We start from the raw sequence: 23,489 nt of genomic DNA, 5'->3' as shown, positions 1-23,489 counted from the left end.
GTCCGCGACTATACAGCCCCAGGGACTTGAAACTTTGCCGATCCAGGCAAGAAATAGTCATGTGATTCGATGGATTCACTTGTTCCATCTGTGGTATCTGCTGGACACTTGAGGTTTCTCTGCGCACAGCTTTGTCATGGCCAGTCTTGAAACAATTTTTGTTTCATGCTAAGCATCAAGTTAAAATGTCATGTGACAATGGCAGGGGCAGTTCAATGCTGACATCGAAGTGGTTTGGGCACCAGCCACGCTCTACTACAACACTATCATGCTCTGCCACCTGCTTGGGTCGAAGTTGTCGGTGGTGCCGTTGTTGCTATCGTTGCACACATCACATTCTTTCCAGCACCATGTACCAGAAAACCACTGTTCTCATGGAGTGGCTGTATGTCTGTTGACGTTATGACTCGCAAGTGTCAGAGATCGTGGTGTATTGTACTGATGTGTTGTGTGGGTATTGGGAAGACAGGGCTCAGTGTGGCATGCAAACAAGGACTTGGCAGGGGGTGTCCTGGAATTATTCAAAGAGGAGCTCTTTACTAAGGGCACTATTCTGCTACAGGCTGCGCTAAGCGTGTTGGGAGTAGCCTTCTTGGAGGCACCGGAGCTGCTGCTAACTGCCACTGTGTGCCCTTCAGTCACTCAGCAGCTGATTACGTTGTGGTTTACTATCAGAAACAGATGAAACACCAACAAAAATAAGATCTTAGCCGGTGAAAGCTCAGTACTATTGCAGGTTATCGTCACTTCTGAGGCAGGAATACTGCTTTGTAGAAGTGTTAATCAACCTCGCATGTACTTGTATTTGCTCTTCAGAAGCCACCATATTTGTGTGTTGACATTTCAGTTCTTTTGTTTGCATTTCATCTGCGGCTGATAGTACAGCTTGTGTCACCCTTGTATAGAGCACTCGAGCAGTGTGATTCGCACAGTAAAAACTGAAATTAGAAAGCAGCCCATGGCTTCCAAGCAAAGTGGTCATGGCCATCTTGCTTGCAAGTCTATGCAGCTCTACTTGCACACAAGCATTGCATCTAAATCATACAGGCTGTGACAAGGTGTTTGTTTTTGTGCGGGGAAGTGCACCACTCGAGCGCTCTGCACAAGGGTCACGCGGACCGTATGTACGCGCCTATGGCATATCACTTATCGAGACGCGATGTAGTTTGGCCCTGTGGGAACTTGAGCTAATGTGCGTTCAATCAGACTGTGATAAAAGTTCGACGTCCTTTGCAGTCGACTATTGCTGGACATGCCATGGGCAAAGCTATGAAGCAGCTTGAAGCTGACTCGAGCAATCAGTGCGCCCAGCTACTGGCCAAATTGTGATCTCTGCCATCGTTTTGCCAAAGCCAAAATGTGTGCACTCTCTCCGTTTGTTCCTCTTGCAGGCTCTATCTACAAGCAGAAGTATGAGCGGGCGCTACGTGAGGCCGAGATGGCCAAGCGCCAGCTCAACCAGCAGCACGAGGATGACCTGGAGAAGCAGATGATGGCCAGGAAGTCTACTGAGAAGAGGGTGAGGTCGAGCGTCGCTCTCTTTCCAAGTATGTGTCTGACCATTCGATTGCAGACACATACAGACTGATCAGCTTACTGTCTGTTGCCTACAAGGTATTCACTAAGGTAATCTCTAATAGAGTCAGGGCAACCTCAGACTTCAGTCAACCAAATGATCAACAGGCTTTCATAAACGATATTCCACAAATAGATCATATTCAAACTGTCAATCCGGTGGTATAGAAATGCGAAGAATATAACCAACCCCTTTATATAGCCTTCATTGATTACGAGAAAGCACTTGACTCAGCAGTCATGCAGGCATTGCAGAATCAGGGTGTAAAAGAGCCTTATGTGAAAATACTGGAAGGTATCTATAGCAATTGCACAGCTACCATAGTCCTCCATAAAGTCAGCAATAAAATTCCAATAAGGAAAGGTGTCAGGAAGGTCAGCAGTAAAATATTATATAAGGAAAGGCATCAGGCAGGTCAGCAATAAAATTCAAATAAGGAAGGGTATCAACCAGGAAGACACGATCTCGACAATGGTATTCACTGCCTGCTTACAGGAGGTGTTCCGAGGCCAAGATTGCGAACAGTTGGGGAATACCTAAGTAATTCACAATTCGGCGATGACATTTCATTGCTAAGTCATTCAGACATGAACTGCAATGCATGACTAATGAGTTAGATAGGCAGAACAGAATACTGGGTCTAAAAATTTACATGCAGAAAACCGAAGTAATGTTCAAGAGTCTAGCAAGGGAACAGCGGTTCGCAATCGGTAGCGAGGTGCTGGAAGTAGTAAGGGAATACGTAAGGGCAGGTAGTGACCGCTGATTTGGATCATGAGAGGGACATAAGTAGAAGAATAAGAATGGGGTGGAGCGCATTTGGCAGGTTCTCTCAGATCATGAATGGTAGCTTACCAATATCCCTCAAGAGAAAACTATACAGCACTTGTATCTTATTGGTTCTCACCTATGAGGTAGAAATGTGGAGGCCAACAAAGAGGGTTCAGCTTAAGCTAAGGACAACGCAGCGATCTATGGAAAGGAAAGTGATAGGTGTAACATTAAGAGATCGAAAGCGGGCGGAGTGGGTGAGGGAACAAACGCGGGTTAATGACATCCTAGTTGAAATCAAGAGGAAGAAGTGGGCTTGGGCAGGGCATGTAATGTGAAGACAAGATAACTGCTGGTCCTTAAGGGTAACGGAGTGGATTCCAAGAGAAGGCAAGTGTAGCGGGGGGTGGCATAAAGATAGGTGTACGAATGAGATGAAGAAGTTTGCGGGGATACGGTGGCTGCAAGTGGCAAAGGACAGGGTTAATAGGTGAGATGTGGGAGAGGCCTTTGCCGTGTAGTGAACGTAGTCAGGCTGATGGTGATGATGGGCTTGCTTTGGTGTATTGGCACTACTGGAGGATGTTGTGAAAGTGCACTTGGCTGTGTGCCACTTCTGTAAGCAGCTATTGAGAGTCGCTTGTGAAAATCGCATTGTTTGTCCCTCAATTTTCCAAATGTCTCATGACATCCCATAGAACGTGTAAATGTGACACCGGTGCTGAATACGAGGATTGAGACAGCAATAAGCATGCCGCATGAGGTCACTGTGTCCACGTATTTTCTCCTGCAGCTTCTGTCTGAGTCATTCGCTATCATTTTGAGTGGAATTTATATGCTTCTGCACTTGTCGAGCATCATCTGAGCCTGCAAGGAACGCTGAAAGCTGCCTTCGTTCGCTGGTGTCCTTGACGTATCGCTTCTTTCTGGTTGCGTAGGCGATTATAATGGGGCGAACGAAGGCCCCGAATCTAAACCGTCATCCCCCGTGTCGCTGCCCTCTGTGCAGCTGAGCGAGGCCCTGGCCGACCTGGACGAAGGGCGCCAGGCGGTGAACCAGTGGAAGCGCAAGGCCCAGAAGCTGAGCGCCGAGCTCCAGGACCTGAAGCTGCTCGTCGAGGAGCACATGGCACGCAACGCCGAGCTGGAGAAGAAGCAGCGCAAGTTCGACAGCGAGCTGGGCCAGGCGTCCGAGGGCCTCAAGCAGGAGCGGCAGCAGCGGGAGAAGCTTCAGCGCGACAAGGACCTGCTGTGCGCTGAGAAGCAGGCCCTGGAGCAGCAGCTGCTGTGCTGCCGCGCAGAGCTGGATGCGCAGCACGACCGCGTCAACTGCCTGCGCCGCGAGCTGGACGAGCTCAGCTTCAGCACGCACGCCGAGGAAGAGGTGGGTCCTCCCCACCCTCATCGAGCGCAGCTGTATACTTTCCAGATTGCATGTATATCCTCATCAAGCGCCTGTGAAATGCACAGTCATGCACTATCGGGGACCGAAGTGCCCAGGATGCACAGCCGCTGGCTCAAGTGCACTGCTGCGTCACCAGAGTCACTAGAGTCACCTGCACACAAAGCACAAATAAGTCTATGTGGGATTTTTCGCATTTTATTATCATTTCAAGACCCGCGTATCCCCTTAACGAAATGAGGTCCTGCATGAAAGTCAGTTTTCGTGTTGCGTATTGTTTGTGTTCATGGTTATTTTCACTGTTTTCACGCTCCTTTTAAGCCAAATTAATGCAGTGCATTCTCCCAATTCGCACATTTTTTTCTACCCGAGCACATCCTTGCATCATTGCAGACTCTCAGCCGTGCACTGCTGGAAAGGATAATACTTACTATGCTTTTGTCAAGGCAAAAGCACATACACTCTTGATATGCGCACCTTTGAAGGATTTGACGACAATTCGCTGCGAAAGCTGCAAGAACTCGGTACGAGCTAGAATTTTCGAGAAAACGCATTAAGCCAATTTAGTTAAAGTGAACGCATGTCCAGTCATGACTGTTGCCATAAGTTATCGCCGTGCAGACTCGCGTGCCACTGCCTGCACTGATTTGGTGAAGCATCAGGTCGGCACAGCTCTCCGCTTGTTTGTCGCGTGTCGAAAAAATGAAGCATCATGTCGCTGCATGCGCAGTGCCGAGATTCAACAGTAACTCAGTTCAAGCACTCCCCCGCCCATATCTTCCGCGCACTCTTGGGCTTCTGGGAAGTGTCTGTTGTGTTTAGGTGACATAACAGTAGTTTAATTCACACTGGTTACAAGTGACCGGTGTCTGGCTGTACATACACCCTCGTTCCGGGAGCCTCCTTTCTCCGCAAACACACACATGACAGTTCGCTCTAAGGCGGTGGCTCCACCTATCGTACTGCACACAACATACACGGTACTTGCTGGGGCGGTGGCGCCATCTAGTGCAACGCACACAAGACATTCATACACAGCAGTGTCCCAATGGGCGTCATCGTAAAGTGAACCGGGAGCCTGGCCTGTTGCTGTTGTAGGTGGCGAAGCTGAAGCGGGCCAAGCAGGAGCTGGAGCGCAAGAGCCGTGACCAGGAGGAGGAGCTGGAGGACCTGGCAGCCCAGGTGACCATGCTGGAGCAGTCCAAGCTGCGGCTCGAGATGGCGCTCGAGAAGGCTCGCCAGGAGCACCGCCGAGAGCTGTCGCAGCGTGACGAGGAGGCCGACGAGGCACGCGCCGCCGCCGCCAAGAAGGTGGGGCATTGTAACATGTCCAACTGCGGCCTTTTGGCCGCCTGGTGTGCTATGGCAGTCTTTTAGTGGCAGATCTGAAGAAACAGCTCAGCATATTTTATTAGAATGTGGCAGTATCTGTCTAGATTTTGAGGCAGGCTAACCGCAGCCAGGCAAAGTGGTTCTTCTTTCTATTTTGCCTTCCTCACCACATTTCAAAATTGCTCCAGAGAGAGAAGTTCTTTGTAAGTCCCGCAGATGTCTCGATTCCGCTGTCTTTTTTTTTCGGACATTTTTCGTTCTTTCACGGATGTCTGGACTCAGCATCAGACGTAGGGATCTTGATCGGACGTCCCTTGGACATCGTTGCCTTTATGACTTGAGGTGTGCCGCATTGTGTGCCTGTTATCCTGAGGCCCCAGTTATGTTTTCTTTGTAGGGATCTTAATCGGATGTCCCTTGGACATTGTTGCCTGCATGGCTTGGGGTGCGCTGCATTGCGCGCCTGTTATCGTGAGGAACCTGGTTACGTTTTCTTTGCAGCTGCGCAACATGGAGGCCCTGCTGGAGTCGGAGCAGGAGGAGCGCCAGTGCCTGCAGCGGCAGCGCCAGGAGCTGGAGCGGCGCCTGGCCGAACTGAGCGAGCGGCCCCCACCCCGCGACCCACAGGTGGAGCGCCGCCTGCGCCGCGACCTGCGCCGAACCCGTGCCCTCCTGCAGGATGCCCAGGTCATGCTGGACTCGGCCCGCAATGGGCAGGCAGCGCGGTCCATGCTGCGCCAGCTCAAGAACCAGGTACCTCTCACCCTTCTTGTAAGCGCACATGCAGTGGACCATTGTAATGTGTAAGGTGTATTGTGCAATGTACTGTAATGTGTAATGTGTGTGGGTGTGTAATGTAATGTATCACCCCTCTTGTAAGTGCACATGCAATGGACCATTGTAATGTGTATTGTGTAATGTACTGTAACCTGTAATGTATGTGGGTGTGTAATATAATGTGTCACCCTTCTTGTAAGTGCACATACAATGGGCCATTGTAATGTGTATTGTGTAATGTACTGTAATGTGTAATGTGTGTGGGTGTGTAATGTTATGTGTCACACTTCTTGTAAGCGCACATGCAATGGACCATTGTAACATGTATTGTGTAATGTACTGTAATGTGTGTGGGTGTGTAATATGTAATGTAATGTGTCACCCTTCTTGTAAGCGCACATGCAATGGACCATTGTAATGTGTATTGTGTATTGTATGTGATATAATGTGTAATGTGTGTGTAATGTAATGTGTAATGGACCTTTACAGTGCAGGCAACATGAACAAACACCTATGTGCTCAGATTTGAGTGTGCATCAAAGAGCATGCTATGGAGAAAGTAGTTTAGCACGTAAAGGCACAAAACGATCTCTGTAGTTGAAAGCATTTACTCAGGTCACTGTGCAGAAAAAACTCACTGTCTTAATGATGTAGCGACCAAAAGGCGTCTTGAAATTGCTGGTAGCACTGGATTACTCAACATGTTGGTAGAGTCTGAAAATGAGGCGGGATGGTGACAAAGGAGACAACAGTCCCCTCATGTATTCAGGCACCCTCCTTCTTGTGCGTGCATACACAGCACTTCTGTGCAGAAGCATTTTTCAATGGGAAAGAGTTTGTGAACACAATTCTTTTCATATACTGCAAGGTTTCACTATAATAGTCAATACATCCGCTGGTCTCGTGTCAGCAGGCTTCATTTCTTCGCTATGTTTTTGCTGTCATCAAAGATGTTCCCTGTTGGTTTTTATGGACAGTCTTAACTGCTCAATGTGAGCATTGGAAAAAGTTTAAAAGAAAGATTTTACTATGCATCGGGAGAACAGACGATTGCATTGAGTATTTCCATAAGAGTATCTTACAGTACTCCAATGTTAAAAATTTTTACCCACGAATGCTGGACACAGCTGCTGCAGCAGCAATCATTATGTACCTTTGTTGGGAATGGTTATTTAGTTTGGCATATTACACATTACATAACAGCTACATTACATTACATAACAGCCTACCGCGGTGGCTTGGTTGTTACGGCACTTGGCTGCTGGCTCAAAGGTCGCGGGTTCGATCCCAGCCATGGTGGCCGAATTTCGATGGAGGTGAGATTCTAGAGGCCCGTGTTCCGTGCAATGTCAGTGCACGCTAAAGAACCTCAGGTGATCAAAATTTCTGGAGCCCTTCACTATGCCGTCCGTCACAGCCCGAGTAGCCCGAGTAGAAACGTAACAGCTGCTACGGATACATTTGCTGTTGGGAAAAAAATGGGAGTATGAAAGGCATAGGAACTTATTGTGACGCATCGTGCCCCTATCCCACAGTTGGAAGATGCTGAGTTTGCCAAGAGTGCGGCCATCAAGGCTCGCCAGGGGGCAGAAGCAGAGCTGGAGGAAGTGCAGGCCCAGCTGGAGGAAGTGTTGCGCACCAAGAACGAGGTGGGTTGTTTTGCCTTCGGTGCTGGCCCCGATGTGCTCCCATTAACGTGCTGCGTGTGTCCTGTCACCCAGGCGGAGACCCGCTGCCTGCAGTTGGCCCGGGAGAAGGGCGCCCTGCAGGTGCAGCTGGAGGAGATGGAGGAGGAACAAGCGGAGCTGATGAAGAAGTACAAGTCGGCCGTGCAGCAGGCAAGCACGCTTTCAGTCTCCCCCGGCATTGATGAGAAGCGCGGGCACTGTAGTCGGGCCTTGCAAGGTGCACAGCTTGAGCACACACCTATCTATGAGTTTAACTGGTGGCACTTTCACAATGGGGAATTACTCCTTTTCATGTTCATTTGCTGTTGAGGCATCATTGGTCATCATCATTGTTAACCAAGACTGAGTTCACTGCAAGGCAGAAGTCTCTTCCAACGACTTTGGTAGTTACTTTTGCTAAGATATGGTCTTTCCTGCTTATTCCTGATATGTTTTGGGCTGAATTGCGGATTCATGTGTGTCATCCAGATATACGCTTTTCGTCTTTGTCTGAACTCAGCTGTCAGTGTTCTCAAGAAAAATTATCCTGCAAGAAAGAGTATTGATAAGCTTTGTATTAACCTGAAACCTCGTTAATTCGCACATCAAATGACTGAAAGAAATAGCCTAGTTTTTGGAAGCTTGAGCTATTGGGTGGGCCCGGAGAAGTGCCAAAAACTATTAGCATCATTTTAAATTATTTGATAAGACTGAGCACTGGCCACCTGCTTTTTGAGAGGATAGCTGCATGGCGGCGATGATTTTTCAAAGTTCCTGAAGCTCAGCTGATGCTTTATACCGTACACTCTGTAGGGAGTGCTGAAACAGAACTGCCCCGAAATGGTAATGGTTCTGTGCCCTCTTTCGTGGTGCAACAGGTAACCCTCCATTTGTGAAGAGACTTTACCTCACAAACAGCGAACGGCGCATGAAGAGCGCATCCACCATCCAGCGTCCAAAACGAAGCGCAGCTGGTTTTGGCTGACTGATGTGCCGCCGATAGTCGCTGCTGCTGTGGCCTGGCAATGAAGCTTAGAAAATGGAACTGTGTGGCTGGAGTATTTTTTGGCCTAATAAGGGGTTTCTCTGATCTGTCACATCTAGAGCTACTGTGTAGGCTCCCAGAGTTGCATGTATTGCTCTCCCAAGCATCCAAGTTATTCGGGAAAGCTGCAACTCTTGTGTGCAGGAGGTGAGCTTGATGCACCGGTTAGAGCGACTGTAGGTTAAATCTGCTTGTTTTTGGCTGCGGGACTGGTTTTATTCTAACTGAATAGCTTTTTGATGTGAATGACACAGTTTTTATAGCTATGCTTCAGCTCCACCAAGACCTATCTCAATGAATTGCAAACAAAATACTTCCCATGTGGATGGGTGGTGCCATCTTTTGCAAATGCCTCAAGTTACTAAAGTTTTCTTTTTAACATTTCCGCGAACACTTCTCTTAAAATTGCCTTTTCACTAGGGAGACATTATATCCAATCAACATGTGCACTGAACAAAACGAAATGCCTCAAAGCGTGAGGAGTATGTGTACCAATGGGCTATCAACAGCATTCTAGGGCTAAACAATGTGGAGGAGTTGACTTTTTCAACCAAGTGATCACGTTTGGCCTATAGAAACGTGAGCAGCGCAGAGAAAGCAAACTCTAAACTCTGAGAACCTGTACAGCAACTATAGCCATGTCTGCAGTCAAGCACATGTCATAGGTGCTTGGGCAACAATGCAGCATGCAGTTAAGACTTGCGGAGGGGCTGTTTAGACTATCATTTGCCCAGCCAGTCATAGACCGATACAGCTGCCCCTCAAAAGCTCTACCGAATGAACTGATGTGAGTCTAACAGTACCCAAATTAACGAGCGTCTTGTAGACTTGCACAGGCACTGGGAGGGACTGTGCACTGACTGGCCAAATTGTCCCAATTTTCAAATTAACGAGGTTTCAATGTTGGAGACTAGCAGTCAAACTGCTGTCCAACTTCTTTTGATGGTGAATGTTATAGTTGGATACAACTGGAATGAAGCGGCTTTCTCCCAACAAAGGACCCCCTTCCTGTCGTCGGCTGTTTCTCATGAGTCTTCTAGTGAGACAATGCAGGAAGCAGCGGGACGACCAGGAAATGCCGCTTCGTTCTTGAGTTGTATCCGACTATAGTTGGGGTCAGTGACCTTTCCTCTTGCGATGCTTGTAATGTCCTGCCAGCATTTTACAGTTTCTCTTCCTTCCTTCATTTTTTTCTTTTTCTGCATCAGATGCAAAATGACCAAAAGCTTATGAGTGAACAGACGCAGCAGATTCTCGACTTGGAGTCGGAGAAGCACCACCTGAAGGAACAAGTGAGTAACGTGCCTTTCTATTTGCTTCTCCGTGTCATTTGGTTCTGCTGTAACATACTTCCTTTTCCTTTTTCATTTCACTTTGTGCTCTGTGCAGTTTTCACTGTGTTATCTGCTTCCCTTGGGAGAAAAAATGATTCATTTCAAAGGACATCTAGCACTTGCAGAGCAAACTTCTAGTTAACCACTCACAGTAGTGTTCGTGAATGGAGGAACTCCCGTGGCAGTTGACTGCTCTGGCTGTCCATGCTGCTTGTGTGCCCAGGCTTGCTTCACTTGGATCATAGTGCATTTCCTCTTTGTCTCTAAAAGTATGATATGGTCAGATTTTGCTTAAGTTACAAGCCGGCTTACCGGGAGGTTGTATTGACCAGGAACCTATAACTCATCAGCACGAAGACGAGCAGGTCTTCCAAGGCCTAACACCAAGGTCCCACGGGACACCAGACTTGGCTAGGTGTCCTATGAGACCTTGGTGTTACCTTAGACCTAGGCCTAACACCATGTGGTCAGAGTTACAAGCCAGCTTACCAAGTAGTTGTATTGACCAGGAAACTATAACTTATCAGCACAAAGACGAGCAGGTCTTCCAAGGCCTAACACCAAGGTCCCATGGGCCACCAGCCTTGGTTTGGTGTCCCATGGGACCTTGGTGCTAGACCTTAGACACTAGGCCTAACACCATGGGACACCCTTACTGCTGATAATCTTGAGTGTGTATGAGGGTGTCATTTGTTGATGGCGGCTGTTCCAGGTTCAGGACCTTAGCTCCAAGATGGACCACCTGGCCAGCCAGGCGGAGGACTCGCACGCTGTGCGGCGCCTCGAGGCCAGGGTGCGTGAGTTGGAGTCAAGGCTCGAGCTGGAGCAGACAGCCAAGACCAGGCTGGAGGTGAGCTCTCTCTATGTGCCTTGCCAGTGCTTATTATACACTCTTGCTGGTTAGGTCGCAGAACCCTGCAAGAGCTGAGCCTGCTGACCAGTCACCAATAATACTTATGTCAACCCGCAATGGCAACTAGCTGTTTAACGGTGCTGCCTCGTGACTAAGCATCTACAGCATCCTCACATGTTAACCCTTTCAGGCACTTTGTACACAATTGTGTAAGTGGCAAACTTACAGCTTTCTCTGAGAAACTGGTGCACTTAACAGTGATTTCATTATTTCGGTCAAATTGAGCACCCTTCTTGTTGCAGACAAGTTGCTTTTTTGGTACCACGTAGTGAAAGCAGTAATATTTCACATAAGAGTGAGCTAGGTAGCACTTTGTCCGCTGTTTTTGTGCACACAGATTTTGCCGCGAGTGAAAAAAACCATTGATTGTTTTTGCTCAATTTCGAGCATAATGTGAATCTTTGAAACAGAAAGCAATTCTCCCTAGGGTGTTTACCTGACACACGAGAACATTTGGATATTATTATTTCTAACAAATCTGACGCTTTGTACGGAATTCTTCACATCGTTGTAAAAACGAAAAATGGCGCCTGAAAGGGTTAAGCGTACAGTGCGCTTTCTCGAGGTAAGGGAATGGAGCAGCATCAGCTGTAGTTGGGCAGACTTTCAGCGCCATGTTATGCTAAGCAGACTAAATCGGACATATGCTCAGGTGTTGAAATGTCCTAGAGACAGCTGTCATTGTAAAGCAGAGCTGGAGTCTTTAAACCCTTGATGCCAAATGACCAGTTCATTTACCTGGTGTGTGCATGGGCTGTACAGGGAGAAAACGGAAATGATGTTAAGATGGTCTGGCAGCCGGGTTAAGGAAAAATTCACATTCAGGATGGTGCATTGTTGGTTACATGAATCTAAAGGTCCATAACAATGCAATTACAAGAGGCCACGCTTTGGCCAGCATTTATGTGAAAACATTGATAAAGGTCCTAATGTTAGCATTCCTTTTTTGTCTTGCCAGTATCTTAGCATGGGCCGTAAATGCTGACAAGGTTCCCGGTCGAGCCCACAGCTGTGCTGCAGCAACGCTTTGCAAACCTCCTTCTTGTAGCCCCTGTTGGAAAACGTGTGATCTCTTCCTACGGGTAGAACGATCCTGTCAGAAGGGTGCAATCGTCTCCTCGCCGCAGGACGCACGGTCAAAGGACCTGCAAAATACTGTTAGTTGAAGAACTTTAGTGTTGAACAAACAATGTCCAATTGTTTGTTCAAGACTAAAGTTTTTCACCTAACAATTTTCGGGAGATTGTGAGGAGACAGTACTTGAGTTATACCTGTATTGTTATTGTAGAGCTGCAATTCAAACATTGCATTAACATTGAAAAGACAGCTTTTACATCGTATATTTAGTTTGAATTTTTGAACTAATGTAAAAGTTGCAACATAAGTGTTATTTTTAATGTTAGCGTAATATTGCTAACATTATGGTGAGAGAACTTGGGTTAATGACATCCTAGTTGAAATCAAGAGGAAGAAGTGGGCTTGGGCAGGGCATGCAATGCGAAGGCAAGATAACCGCTGGTCCTTAAGGGTAACGGAGTGGATTCCAAGAGAAGGCAACCGTAGCAGGGGGCGGCAGAAAGTTAGGTGGGCGGATGAGATTAAGAAATATTCGGGAATACGGTGGCGGCAACTGGCAAAGGATAGGGTTAGTTGGAGAGACATGGGAGAGGCCTTTACCCTGCAGTGGGCGTAGTCAGACAGCTGGTGATGAATGTTGCTGCATATTTGTACAGCATTTGAGGACAACCTTGGACTTTAGTGAACCAAATGATCAGGCAGGCTTTCGTAAAGGATACTCGACAATAGATCACATTTACACTATCAATCAGGTGATAAATGCGCAGAATATAACCAACCCCTATATATAGCCTTCATTGATTACGAGAAAGCATTCGACTCAGTGGAAACCTCAGCTGTCATGCAGGCATTGTGTAGAAGAGTGTTATGTGAAAATATTGGAAGATATTGATAACGATTGCACAGCTACTATAGTTCTCCATAAAGTCAGCAATAAAATTCCAATACGGAAAGGTGTCAGGCAAGGAGACACGATCTCGCCAATGCTCTTCACTGCCTGCTTACAGAAGGTATTCCGGGGACTGGAATGGGAACAGTTGGGGATAAGAGTTAATGGAGAATACCTGAGTAATTTGCGATTCGCTGATGACATTGCCTTGCTAAGCCACTCAGGACAAGAACTGCAAAGCATGATCAATCAGCTAGACAGGCAGAGTAGAACGGTAGGGCTAAGAATTAACATGCAGAAAACCAAAGTAATGTTCAATAGCCTTGCAAGGGAACAGCAGTTCGCAATTGGTAGCGAGGTGCTAGAAGTAGTAAGAGAATATGTCTACTTAGGGCAGGTAGTGACCGCAGATCCTGATCATGAGAGGGAAATAACTAGAAGAATAAGAATGGGGTGGAGCGTATATGGCAGGTTCTCTCAGATCATGAATGGTAGCTTACCAATATCCCTGAAGAGAAAAGTATACAACAGCTGTATCCTACCGGTACTCACCTATGGGGCAGAAACGTGGAGGCTAACAAAGAGGGTTCAGCTTAAGTTAAGAACAACGCAGCGAGCTATGGAAAGGAAAATGATAGGTGTAACGTTAAGAGATCGGAAGAGGGCGGAGTGGGTGAGGGAACAAACGCGGGTTAATGACATCCTAGTTGAAATCAAGAGGAAGAAGTGGGCGTGGACAGGGCATGTAATGCGAAGGCAAGATAACCGCTGGTCCTTAAGGGTAACGGAGTGGATTCCAAGAGAAGGGAAATGTAGCAGGGGGTGGCAGAAAGTTAGGTGGGCGGATGAGATTAAGAAGTTCGCGGGGATACAGTGGCCGCAACTGGCAAAGGACAGGGTCAATTGGAAAGACATGGGAGAGGCCTTTGCCCTGCAGTGGGCGTAGTCAGGCTGATGATGATGAATGTTGCTGTGTATTTATACAACATTTGATGGCACCGTTACTCTGAAAAGGAGACGTTGAGACAACACTGCTTCCCCCCCCCCCCCCCCCACCCAGAACCAGGTGCAGCGGCTGAAGGAGCAGTGTGGCCGCCTCCAGGAGGAGTCGGAGCAGGCGGTGCACAAGGAGCAGCTGAGTGCCGAGAGCTGCCGCAAGCTGCAGCGGCAGATGCGGGAGCTGCGCGAGGACTGCACCGCGCTGCAGCACCGCGAGGCTGAGGCCCAGCAGCGCTGCCACGAGCTGGAGATGTCCCTGGAGAATGCGGAGATGGACCTGCAGGGCACCAAGCAGGACCTGAAGCTGGCCTGCCAGCGCATCCAGGACCTGCAGGCTGCCCTCGAGGAGGACCTCGACTCCGGCACCGACGTCGCGGAAGACAGGTAGAGGAGGAGCTGTCATTTGATGCTGCTGCTTCAGCGGTGCAGTGCACGCATGCTCTCGCGGCATTTCCTGCCGGCATAGCTTTTTAGTTCTTGCCGATCTGTAGAGGTCCTGTAAAGGTCCTCGCCTCTTAGAGGATCTGTAGAGGTCCAGAATCAGGGACAAGAACTCTTTGCCAGAACACAGTTTTTTACCCGAGCAACTAGCATGGTTCATTTTTCCTTGTGGAGAACAGTGCAAATTGCACAGATACCATATTTGCGCACATGTAATGCTACCATGAATACAAATTGATGGCAAAAGTTTTAAGCCTTGCGAAAGTGGAAATAAAAAAAAAATACCGCAAATATGAGGCATTCATATTCTTGTTTTTCGACCCAACTGCAACTGAGGTGGAGTCCGCCATGGTGGCCTAGTAGTTATGGCGCTCGGCTGCTGACCCGAAAGACGCGAGTTCGATCCCAGCTGCGGCGGCCGGATTTCGATGGAGGCGAAATTCTAGAGGCCGTGTGCTGTGCGCTGTCAGTGCACGTTAAAGAACCCCAGGTGGTCGAAATTTCCGGACACCATCACTATGGCGTCCCTCATAGCCCGAGTCGCTTTGGGACATTAAACCCCAATAAACCAATAAACCGTACAACTGAGGTGCTGAGAGCTCAAAAAGAAAATGGAGGTAGCCTGCAAAAATATACTGTACTAACAGATATGTCCATTCTGTTTGAGAGGAAAAGCTTGTGCACAACATCAACAACTGCGTAGTCTCTGATACGTTTATGCATGCAGTCACCCATGCAGCAGCGGCTGCCGTCATTGCTGTGCCACCGCTGCTTCGAGTTTTGTGCTGCCCAGCACTGTGCTCGTGCACTGTTCTTTCCTTTTCCTGCTCCACTCAAATATTTCATTGCCTTCTCTTTCTCAGTGGTTCGTGCCACCGTCTTTACACGTTTATAGCTACCATCTTGTGTGCGCCTGCTGGCTCATTGAAAAGTTGGCCTAGCAGTTGTAGGGTCTGGTGGTGAAGGTTGCTGTAGCTGTCCTGAAGAGCAGAAAAAAAAACGCGTTATATTAGTACGTTGGTGGCGAATTTAATGCAAGGTGCATTCTCAAACCAATGAACTAGCATTGTATTTTTGCGAATAGAGCAGTCAACCGTCTACGGCACGATATCACGCTGCCCACTTGTGAAAGTGCACACGGTTGTGTGTTCATTTCAAGCTACCCGCACATGTTCTCTGAGACAAGTGCAAGCTGTGACCTGTTGTGCTTGCCTTCTCCCTCGCAGCGACTCGGACAGTGACAACGATGTGGACATTGACACGCTGCTGCGGAGGCATGGCCTGGCAAACACGAGCCACTCGCGCGTCTCCTCCGTGGGGGACATGTCCCCCCTGCCCCTGACCGCGAGCAGTCGCCGCAGCTCGGCGGCCGTGTCACTCAGTAGGTACGCTTGCTCTAGGCACGCCGGAGCTGCTGCCCACCCCTAACAGCACGGCCTCCTCATTGTCTCCGCTTGCCATCTCGGATGTCATATGCCGCTCCCCGGTATGCCTCGCTAACAGAGCTACGTGAGTGTTGTGGGGCTGGTAACCGAGCAAGTTGGGGAGAATCTTCCGAGTGAACACCCAAGCGCAACAAGTTGTTGATGTCGTCAGTGCCATTTCACGCTGTTGTTTTGAATGCAAGGACATTTATGAATTCAACTAGTGGGTCGTCGGTGAAAGCTCTGCAGGACTATAAATAAAGCTGTTACCAACCAAGTGGGTACAGCTGAACTTGACTATAGTGAGCTGGTGATAAACAGCAAAATAGTTCGATACAGTATAAAGTTTAGAGGGAAAACGCACGCAAGAGCAGCGCAGTTTAGTCGGTGAAGGAATGGCAACTCAGGCAAACGTTGTTAGAAAGTATGGAGAAACCGTTTCATAAGTTTTAGCGCTGCTTTGATGTTTTCAACGTACTCGCCATGATCCTGGAGGCTGTAACGACCGAGCGCCGAATGCCAGTGAGATCAACTTCCGCACCTTAGAGCAGTGGCATGTGAAAATTGTTACGCTATCCCTGTTTTAAGCACTTCTGCGACAGCCGATGTGAGCATAGAGTGAGGCACTGGTATGTGAGGCACTATGTATATAAATTAATGATTGTCTGTGTTTGTTAAAGATACTTGAGAAGAGTTAGACATAGCCAATAATTTGTGGTAGTCAAGTTCGATTTAGTTTGAGGTTCGACTTGGTTGCCCTGAGCTGCATTTGAAGGTCAGCTAGGAGGATGCAGCAGTGTTTGGAGCATGCATGAATGTGCCTGCTTCCTGTTCCGGTAAGAACAGAACACACAAGAGTAACTAGGCTTCTGCATGCGACAAGATTCCTACGTGTGGTGTGTGAAAGGCAGCACCTCTACGGTGTAAAAACTGTGCACGGTAAAACTGGACACGCACAAATAACTTTTATAGAGAGGACAAGAAGAACACATCAGCTTTGCACAAGAAATTGAAAGACAAAAACACGAAAAAAAAATCATTCCAAGCATGTCATTTCTTTACTGCACAAGGAAATTGAAGGCTGACTGATACATACTTTTTCTTTCTAGAATAAAAGGGCTGTAATCGACACACAAAAAGCTCTGTCACATTGGCGAAACAATATGCTGCAACAGAGCTGTGTCTTAAATTATGGAGCTTGTGTTTTTATTGAATATCAGCCAGCCTTCAATTTTCTTGTGCAGTAAGCGAGATTCATGGAATGATTTCCTTGGTCCGTTTCTTTTTTTGCACCTTTTGGTTTCCTGCATGTTGTGCGTACATCTTTGTTCTTTGTATTTAAATTCTGTGTGAAGTGAAATAATGTTTAATTGCTAGCTTGCATTTGCACATTACTTCTGTTCCTCTGCGAGTCCAGTTTTGATGTTCACAATCATTCATCATAGATCTAGACCAACTGGCCTGCCTAGCAACTGTGCGATGTACCTGTGTGGTTTATTTACCATTAACTCCAGTAGGTCGCGGTTTGCTCTGTTTTCTTTTGTAAATGTAGTGCAATCCTGCTTTTTTGCTTTTAGCTGTGCTAATAATGTTGCTGAAGCTGTTCATATTTGGATGGCTACACTACGTACCTCTACGTACACAGTGTAGATGTGAAACTGGATTTCTTCGTGGTGCATCTCTTACGTTGCTGCATCTGAGAATGCCAACCTGTGCAAGAGTGCTGTGACCCCATATCCGATGGACTTGTCATTATATGGCCCCTGTGAACGAGGTGCAGTTATGCAGCAGAATGCCTTTTCCTTAACTGCCGTGAAAGCAGTTGCATATCACGGTCTCCTCACCATAAGCTGAGCTGTTCTCCGCATTGGAGTGCATAATGCTCATTAATAGTTGCGCAGAATGCATGCACTTGCGTGAAATTTGCTCTCTCGAGATCTGAAGAGCCCTATGACGTAGGAAGGTCTTCGCAGTAAGCAGGGAGTCTTTGAGGTTGCAAACAAATGTTTTCACGAATTATTTGTTGCATGTTTTTGTCTGAAGGTTTGTGGGCTGAAGGCACGCAGCTGTGCTCAGTGCACACTCAAATTTTAACACTGCGGATGCTCGGGGCTTGACTAATGTACGTGCAACGAGTTGTTAGTTGACAGTGTACTGTAAAACCTTCCACAGCCAATGCGATGCCACATGTCATTGAATGTTTGCAACAGCACATGTTAGAATAGTGTGGGAACATTGCGTATTACAGAAATTTAAGTCTTCAGTGTCGCTTCAAAAATCAGGCACTTTAGTTTTAGTAAATAATAAACTGTTCTGTTGCAGCATGGTGGTGCAATAAAGACGCCACACAAGAAGAGCACGCAACCCCTTTAATAACGCGATGATGGCCGCAGTGTCTTGGACGACGATGCGCGCTTTGGGGCAGGGGTCGAGGAGTCTGCTCCTTGTTGTCACGTGTCTTGTTGCCTTTGGAAACACTCTATCCTCGCCTTGCATCTCTGCAGTGAATTCTCGAAGTTTTGAAACCAAAAATGGAGACAGAGCATGCCAGCACCAGATTTGCACAAACTAGAGGGCGCCGGTGAGGGGCGTGCAGCATATGATGACACATGTGTGGTAGATCTGTGGAAACAATTGAACACCTCATAATCAAATGTGACGGTATCCATCCGGATGTCGATGCAGGTGCAGTCACTCTTCCTGAGGCCCTAGGGTTTAAAGATAACAATGTTCATGTAAATAAATCTCCAGTGGAAGTTAGCAAAAAGCGATTGGAGGATTGGTGGCTGAAAGGCAGAGATGTGGCATAAGGTTAGAATTGTAGAAAACCGTAGGCAAAGGTGATGGCGAACCTTAATGGGAATTGACAACGCAGTTGAACAACAATAAAGAAAAGCTGAGCATGGTGGCAATTGCCACCACCCCGTTTCAAAGGGGGCGCTCCTATTCATCCATCCATCCATTGGTGCACATTCATCCATCCACATCACCTTGTGACGTCAGTGCAACCTGCCCACTGGGTTGCGACCGCAACCTTGACAGATAATGATGATAATTATCAGAAAAAAGGTCTAATGTAATCAAATTGCAAAGAAACTGATGCAGACGCAGAAATTAGAACAGGAGCTGCGGCGTTCCACGCTTAAGATGACTTAAGTGACTCCATAGTTTTTTTTTCCGATTTCTCAGAGGCCAGACTTCAGGATATACGAATTTTGTGACGAAAAGTAAACTTCTTGAGACAGGCAGTGACACAGTACAGATTAGGTCATATAGAGGGCGATCCAAATATTGCAGAAAAAGTAAAAATTCAGCAATTTGCACAGTATAGCCTGTAGAACGATGCAGTTTGCACTCAAATGCACAGAAAGACAATTTTTTTTTCTGAATATCAAAAAATTATAAATGAGGGTGTCTAGCAAACTGTACAACCTGATGACACAGCTGGAATGCTACCTGCTAGCAGCATATGCAGTTATTCTGGTTATGATAACATTTTTCGTTATCTGTAAAATTTTCACGTTTTTTGGAACACTCCTCTGATAAGCATATGTAGTATTGTACTGTCTGGACTTTCTGAATTATTGATTTTTACTTTCTTTGTTGCTTTTGGATCACCCTGTACTTCGCAACGTGGGTGACTTCTGCCTTAACTGATGTTATAAAGCATACAAGTTGTGGCTTACACCTGCGAACTGCATGTCTCGCATGGAACAACGTGTAACAAATGCTGTTCCTTCGCATTTAATTTCATTTATTACTAGCTGGGATACTTGATTGGTGAGCATATGCGACCAGCAGCTGTCACCGTAGCGAAAGCTGCAGCTTCTTCTGGTGTTACATTTTCACGACACGAGGTCCCAAAAGGCTCGTAAGCTTTGCTGTTAAAGGTGCACTGAAAAGAAATATTAACTCGTATTTGTACCGTTGGAACTCGATCTACACGTTCCGAGCGTTCTTGGAAACTTCGAATTATTGCCCTGTGCGGCCCGCACACGGTGGGAGGAGTCGACCAACCTTTCACCCACTCCCGTGGTGGCTTGCCGCTCTGCCATCGGCGGAGTGATACGTAGAGATCGGCAAAAGCAAACAGTCCACGCGTATTTTTATTTCCGTGGGCCTAATTTTGCAGCTAGGTAGTCTCTGACTGGATCTATTTATTCACAGAAACCTAAAAGAAATAAAAAAGCGAAAGCAAAGTCGCCATGCGACTGACTGAAAGGCACTCCATGCGTTGGTCGACTCCTCCCACCGTATGCGGGGAATTAAAAAAACAAACGCGGGAGCTGTACGTTAATCCGGTTTAATTGGGGAAATCGGCTGCACAAGGCAATAAATTGAAGTTTCTAAGAATGCCGGGAACGTGTAGATCGAGTTCGCACGTCAAAAAGACGAGTTCAGATTCCTCTTCGGTGCACCTTTAACATGCTGTTCTAATGGCAGTGATACCAGTAGTGATACCAGTAGCAGCAGCTCGTGAACAACCTTCTGGTGAGGGAGCGGTGGAGTGTGTTGTGGCAGTTGAGTGACTTGGCCGTTTTATCCCCGTCCGCTTGCAGATCGAATGAGAGTCCCATCTCTGGAATATCATCTGTGAGCCCCGAACTGGAACTGGCTGACACCGCCAATGGTCGGGCATCGTCCTTCAAAGACGACCAGCTCGTGGACGTGTGATCTTTCACCGCTCGCTGCGCGGCACTCCGCCAACGAAAGCCGCCGGGCCCGACGGACGGCATCACATAGTGCACATTACCGCAAATGGACCACCGATGTTCCTGATTTAGCATTTCCCCCTTTTTTTTTCTCTACTGTCCTTGCGATGTGCACGGCGCAAGCGTGCTAGTGCCAATCACGAGTAGCTCAGGCCCTCAACTGGTGCCTTCCCTCCCAGTTTGATGTTTCCGATCGTCTCGTCGTTTCATTTTTTGTCTTGCCATCTACTTTTTGAAGCTGGTTCAGTTTGCCCAGTTGTGACGCACTTTCTCTCTCACCCATGTAGTAGTTGCTGTTGCGTGGGAACGTTCATTCCTCTCATTCGCTGCTTTCTGCATGAAAGGTTTTGCAGTGCCTTCCGGTGAGGCAGTGCCAATCGTGGGCGTGATTGGTCTCTTTCGATCGAATATTTGAAAGCAGAGCTTTATTCTGAGCCACGTCTGCGCGGCAGCTGACTTAGCTTGTCGCCTGAACACTGTGCTTCCATTGGTAGCGGAGCAGTTGGTGATAGAATGACCAAGCAATGTGTGACTTGTGGATGGCAAAACCTACGCTCGACCTAAAGCCAGAAGCCGGGGTGTATTTGTTGAAACTCGTGGACATCCCGAAGACATCCATATCACCAAGGAGTGACACCAATTTTTATGAGATGATTATTTCCTCTAGAATATCTGTGCGAGCATGATAATGGACCTTCAGAGTCAAGGGACTTTCATTTGTCATTTCTGCTCTTGTCTGTCTCTCACAAAGAGTAGCATTTGAAGTGAAAAGGGGATTACGTGGCACGACTGATCTTATAGCAGCATGTCCCTTTCTTGCTGTCACAAACCTTGAAGGGTTTGCTGTGAAGAATGTAGATTGGCAGATGCTGATGAAAATGTTCAAAAGCTCTGTATTCTTGGGTGAGTATATATCTTTGCCCTAAACTGCCCCTGAAGCCATTGATAACTAGATAAGTGTGGCAAAGGTGGTACGTGCGTTTATTTCAACATTTTGTTGTTAACAAATCCTTGCCAAGTCATGTTTTGAGAAGCAAGCAATCTTCTGCTGCTGCCTTTTGGCTTTGCTAGAAAATGCAAAGCAGTGCAGTTTTCTATGCGTGATCTTGCCTGGATTATGTTCGTGGTTTCAGTCGAACATGCCAGCGCGTGCCTTGTTTTTTGAGCAGTTTTTGCAACGATGTGAGCTCGTGGCAGTAACTTCAAGCCCTTTTTTTCTATAACCTTATATGTGAGGCTATCAGCAACACTGCGCACAACAGTCAATTTTTTGTACTTATTCAAAGTCTCATTTCTTAAATGTTTTGTTTGTCTCAGCTGCTGTCTTTCCTGACCAGTGTAAAAATGCTTCCAGTACTCGCGTCTTTTTATACGTAGAAGCCTTTATTAGTGGATTCTGCTTGTCAGAGGTCAGTGAATTTTAGTGAGACTATCGCAAAATCTTGATAATTGTTTATTATAGAGAGATTTCTTATATTTATATAGATTTATGCCCTTCATTTTTATGCTCACTGGAGAGCTTTTGTGTCAGCCTAGTTCCCAAAGTATCGATAAAAGTGGATTCCTTTACCATGAAACCTATCGATTTACAGTCGAGTAGGTTTCCCAAGACTGTAGGAGTATAGCACGGTTATTGTTCAGATTTTGTTCTTTTGTTTGTGCTCTTAAAGGTTTTGTATATTTTTGCGGGAACATGCGTACGTCCTTGCACTGATGACACTTAACTATTGTTTACTCTTTGTAGCATTGGAAGCGGCCTACTACTAGAAGCAGTGCAGTTTTGTTTACTAGTGCCAGCAATGATAAGTTCTTGTGTCATTTCGACTTTACTTAGTGACATTTCTGTTCTGTCATCTCTTGTGTCTTACTACTTTTTTTTTTTTTGAGCGCCTACACTAAGCAGCCCTTAACTGTGCTTAAAAGTGCGCCCAGAAACGCTGCGTTTTGCAGTCACATTGTTGCACAGGGCAGTCTCTGCAATCATTTCAGGCTGCCGATGATTTGTTGCATTGTATACACCCAGTTTTTGGGCCTTCCCTCTAAGATACGTACAAGTGCATACTGTAGCTGTAAATGTATGTATAATTATGTAATTATGCTGAAGCTGGCATGAATTGTTTGGTTGAAAGCGATGTTTGTATGACCCTTTCATGTGAGTGCTTGTGAAATAAATATTACAATACATGCAGCCATTTTTCTAGTTCATGCTGATGGTGCAGCGTAATGCACCATCAAAAAGGCACTGTTATGCATTGCCGTATGCTGTGTGGAATTCAGACACCTGGCTGTTTAACAGCCAATTTGTGAAGGTGCCACAGGAACATAGGTGTTCCAGTCAAGTTAGGTGAATTATATGCTCTTGATAAAACTGGGCATATCTTATCCAGTGGTTAAATTCTCCTTTAACAGGTGATTTCAATTTCTGATTACGAGGACATTAAAGGGAAAACTAATGGAAGCAAGAGGCCCGGCTGATAGATTACCTTTTATGAACGTCGCCATTGCACTACCAGTGTTTCATCTTCATGAAAAGATGACTACTTTGCTGCGAGAATTTGCAAAACAAATTTCTGATTTCTTACCCCATTTCATACTCCTGGAAGCACAACCACCTTTATGCAACTTTCATGATGTATGAACAGACGTCACATTTGCAACAAAAGGCGCTGCAGTCGGTAGCTATGCAGGCTGCAGGCATAGAAACACGCTGTGTACACAGTGACAAGAGCTGCCGCATTCGAATCCAACTGGCGTGTGTGAGTGTTTCAAAGGATGTGGGTCACTTGATGTGTTCCTGGATAGTAGTACTGTTCTTTTCACCCTGTTCGCTGTACGGAACTACCAAGCATAGCACTCCATCAGTTTCACTCTTTGTTCCCCGTCGGCAGCTAGAGAACAGCAGCATGGATTGAATGAAGTTGAGAAGGCATGGCACACAATGAACCTCTCATCTGCGGGTGTAAACTTCAGAGCTCATGCAATGTTTTCTATTAGTTGATGAAAGGAGCAGCTCAAAGCAGTTTTGCCCGCACTATTTTATGACGAAGCTTGTGTGCTTCCTGTTTTCGTCAAGCCACTTTACTGTGGAGAACATCAAATTACAGCGCACTTGTTGCATACAAACTGCTTC

The 23,489-nt window shown here is 46.9% G+C and overlaps 1 protein-coding gene across 2 annotated transcripts in view; it reads left to right on the top strand.

Annotated features, from left to right (window-relative positions):
• The window catches only part of LOC149361089 (unconventional myosin-XVIIIa-like), a 248,542-nt gene extending 225,997 nt beyond the window's left edge, over positions 1 to 22,545 (top strand). Inside the window, exons 23-33 of one of the 2 annotated variants that reach the window (XM_089572586.1) lie at positions 1,392 to 1,519; positions 3,357 to 3,731; positions 4,848 to 5,060; positions 5,583 to 5,834; positions 7,394 to 7,507; positions 7,580 to 7,696; positions 9,779 to 9,862; positions 10,617 to 10,754; positions 13,844 to 14,166; positions 15,450 to 15,604; positions 20,207 to 22,545. In XM_089572586.1, the coding sequence (XP_089428712.1) occupies positions 1,392 to 1,519; positions 3,357 to 3,731; positions 4,848 to 5,060; positions 5,583 to 5,834; positions 7,394 to 7,507; positions 7,580 to 7,696; positions 9,779 to 9,862; positions 10,617 to 10,754; positions 13,844 to 14,166; positions 15,450 to 15,604; positions 20,207 to 20,244 (1,937 nt within the window). In that variant the 3' untranslated portion in view covers positions 20,245 to 22,545. Of the gene's footprint in view, positions 1 to 1,391; positions 1,520 to 3,356; positions 3,732 to 4,847; positions 5,061 to 5,582; positions 5,835 to 7,393; positions 7,508 to 7,579; positions 7,697 to 9,778; positions 9,863 to 10,616; positions 10,755 to 13,843; positions 14,167 to 15,449; positions 15,609 to 20,206 lie in introns of both variants that reach the window. The other variant, XM_089572585.1, reaches the window with a different exon arrangement.
• Positions 22,546 to 23,489: the final 944 nt, after the last annotated feature.

Source organism: Amblyomma mixtum, chromosome 2, assembly GCF_055824585.1.
Source record: "Amblyomma mixtum isolate Tamu chromosome 2, ASM5582458v1, whole genome shotgun sequence".
NCBI lineage: Eukaryota > Metazoa > Arthropoda > Arachnida > Ixodida > Ixodidae > Amblyomma > Amblyomma mixtum.
Note: the sequence above shows the minus strand (reverse complement) of the source record. Positions and strands in the feature narration are given on the sequence as shown.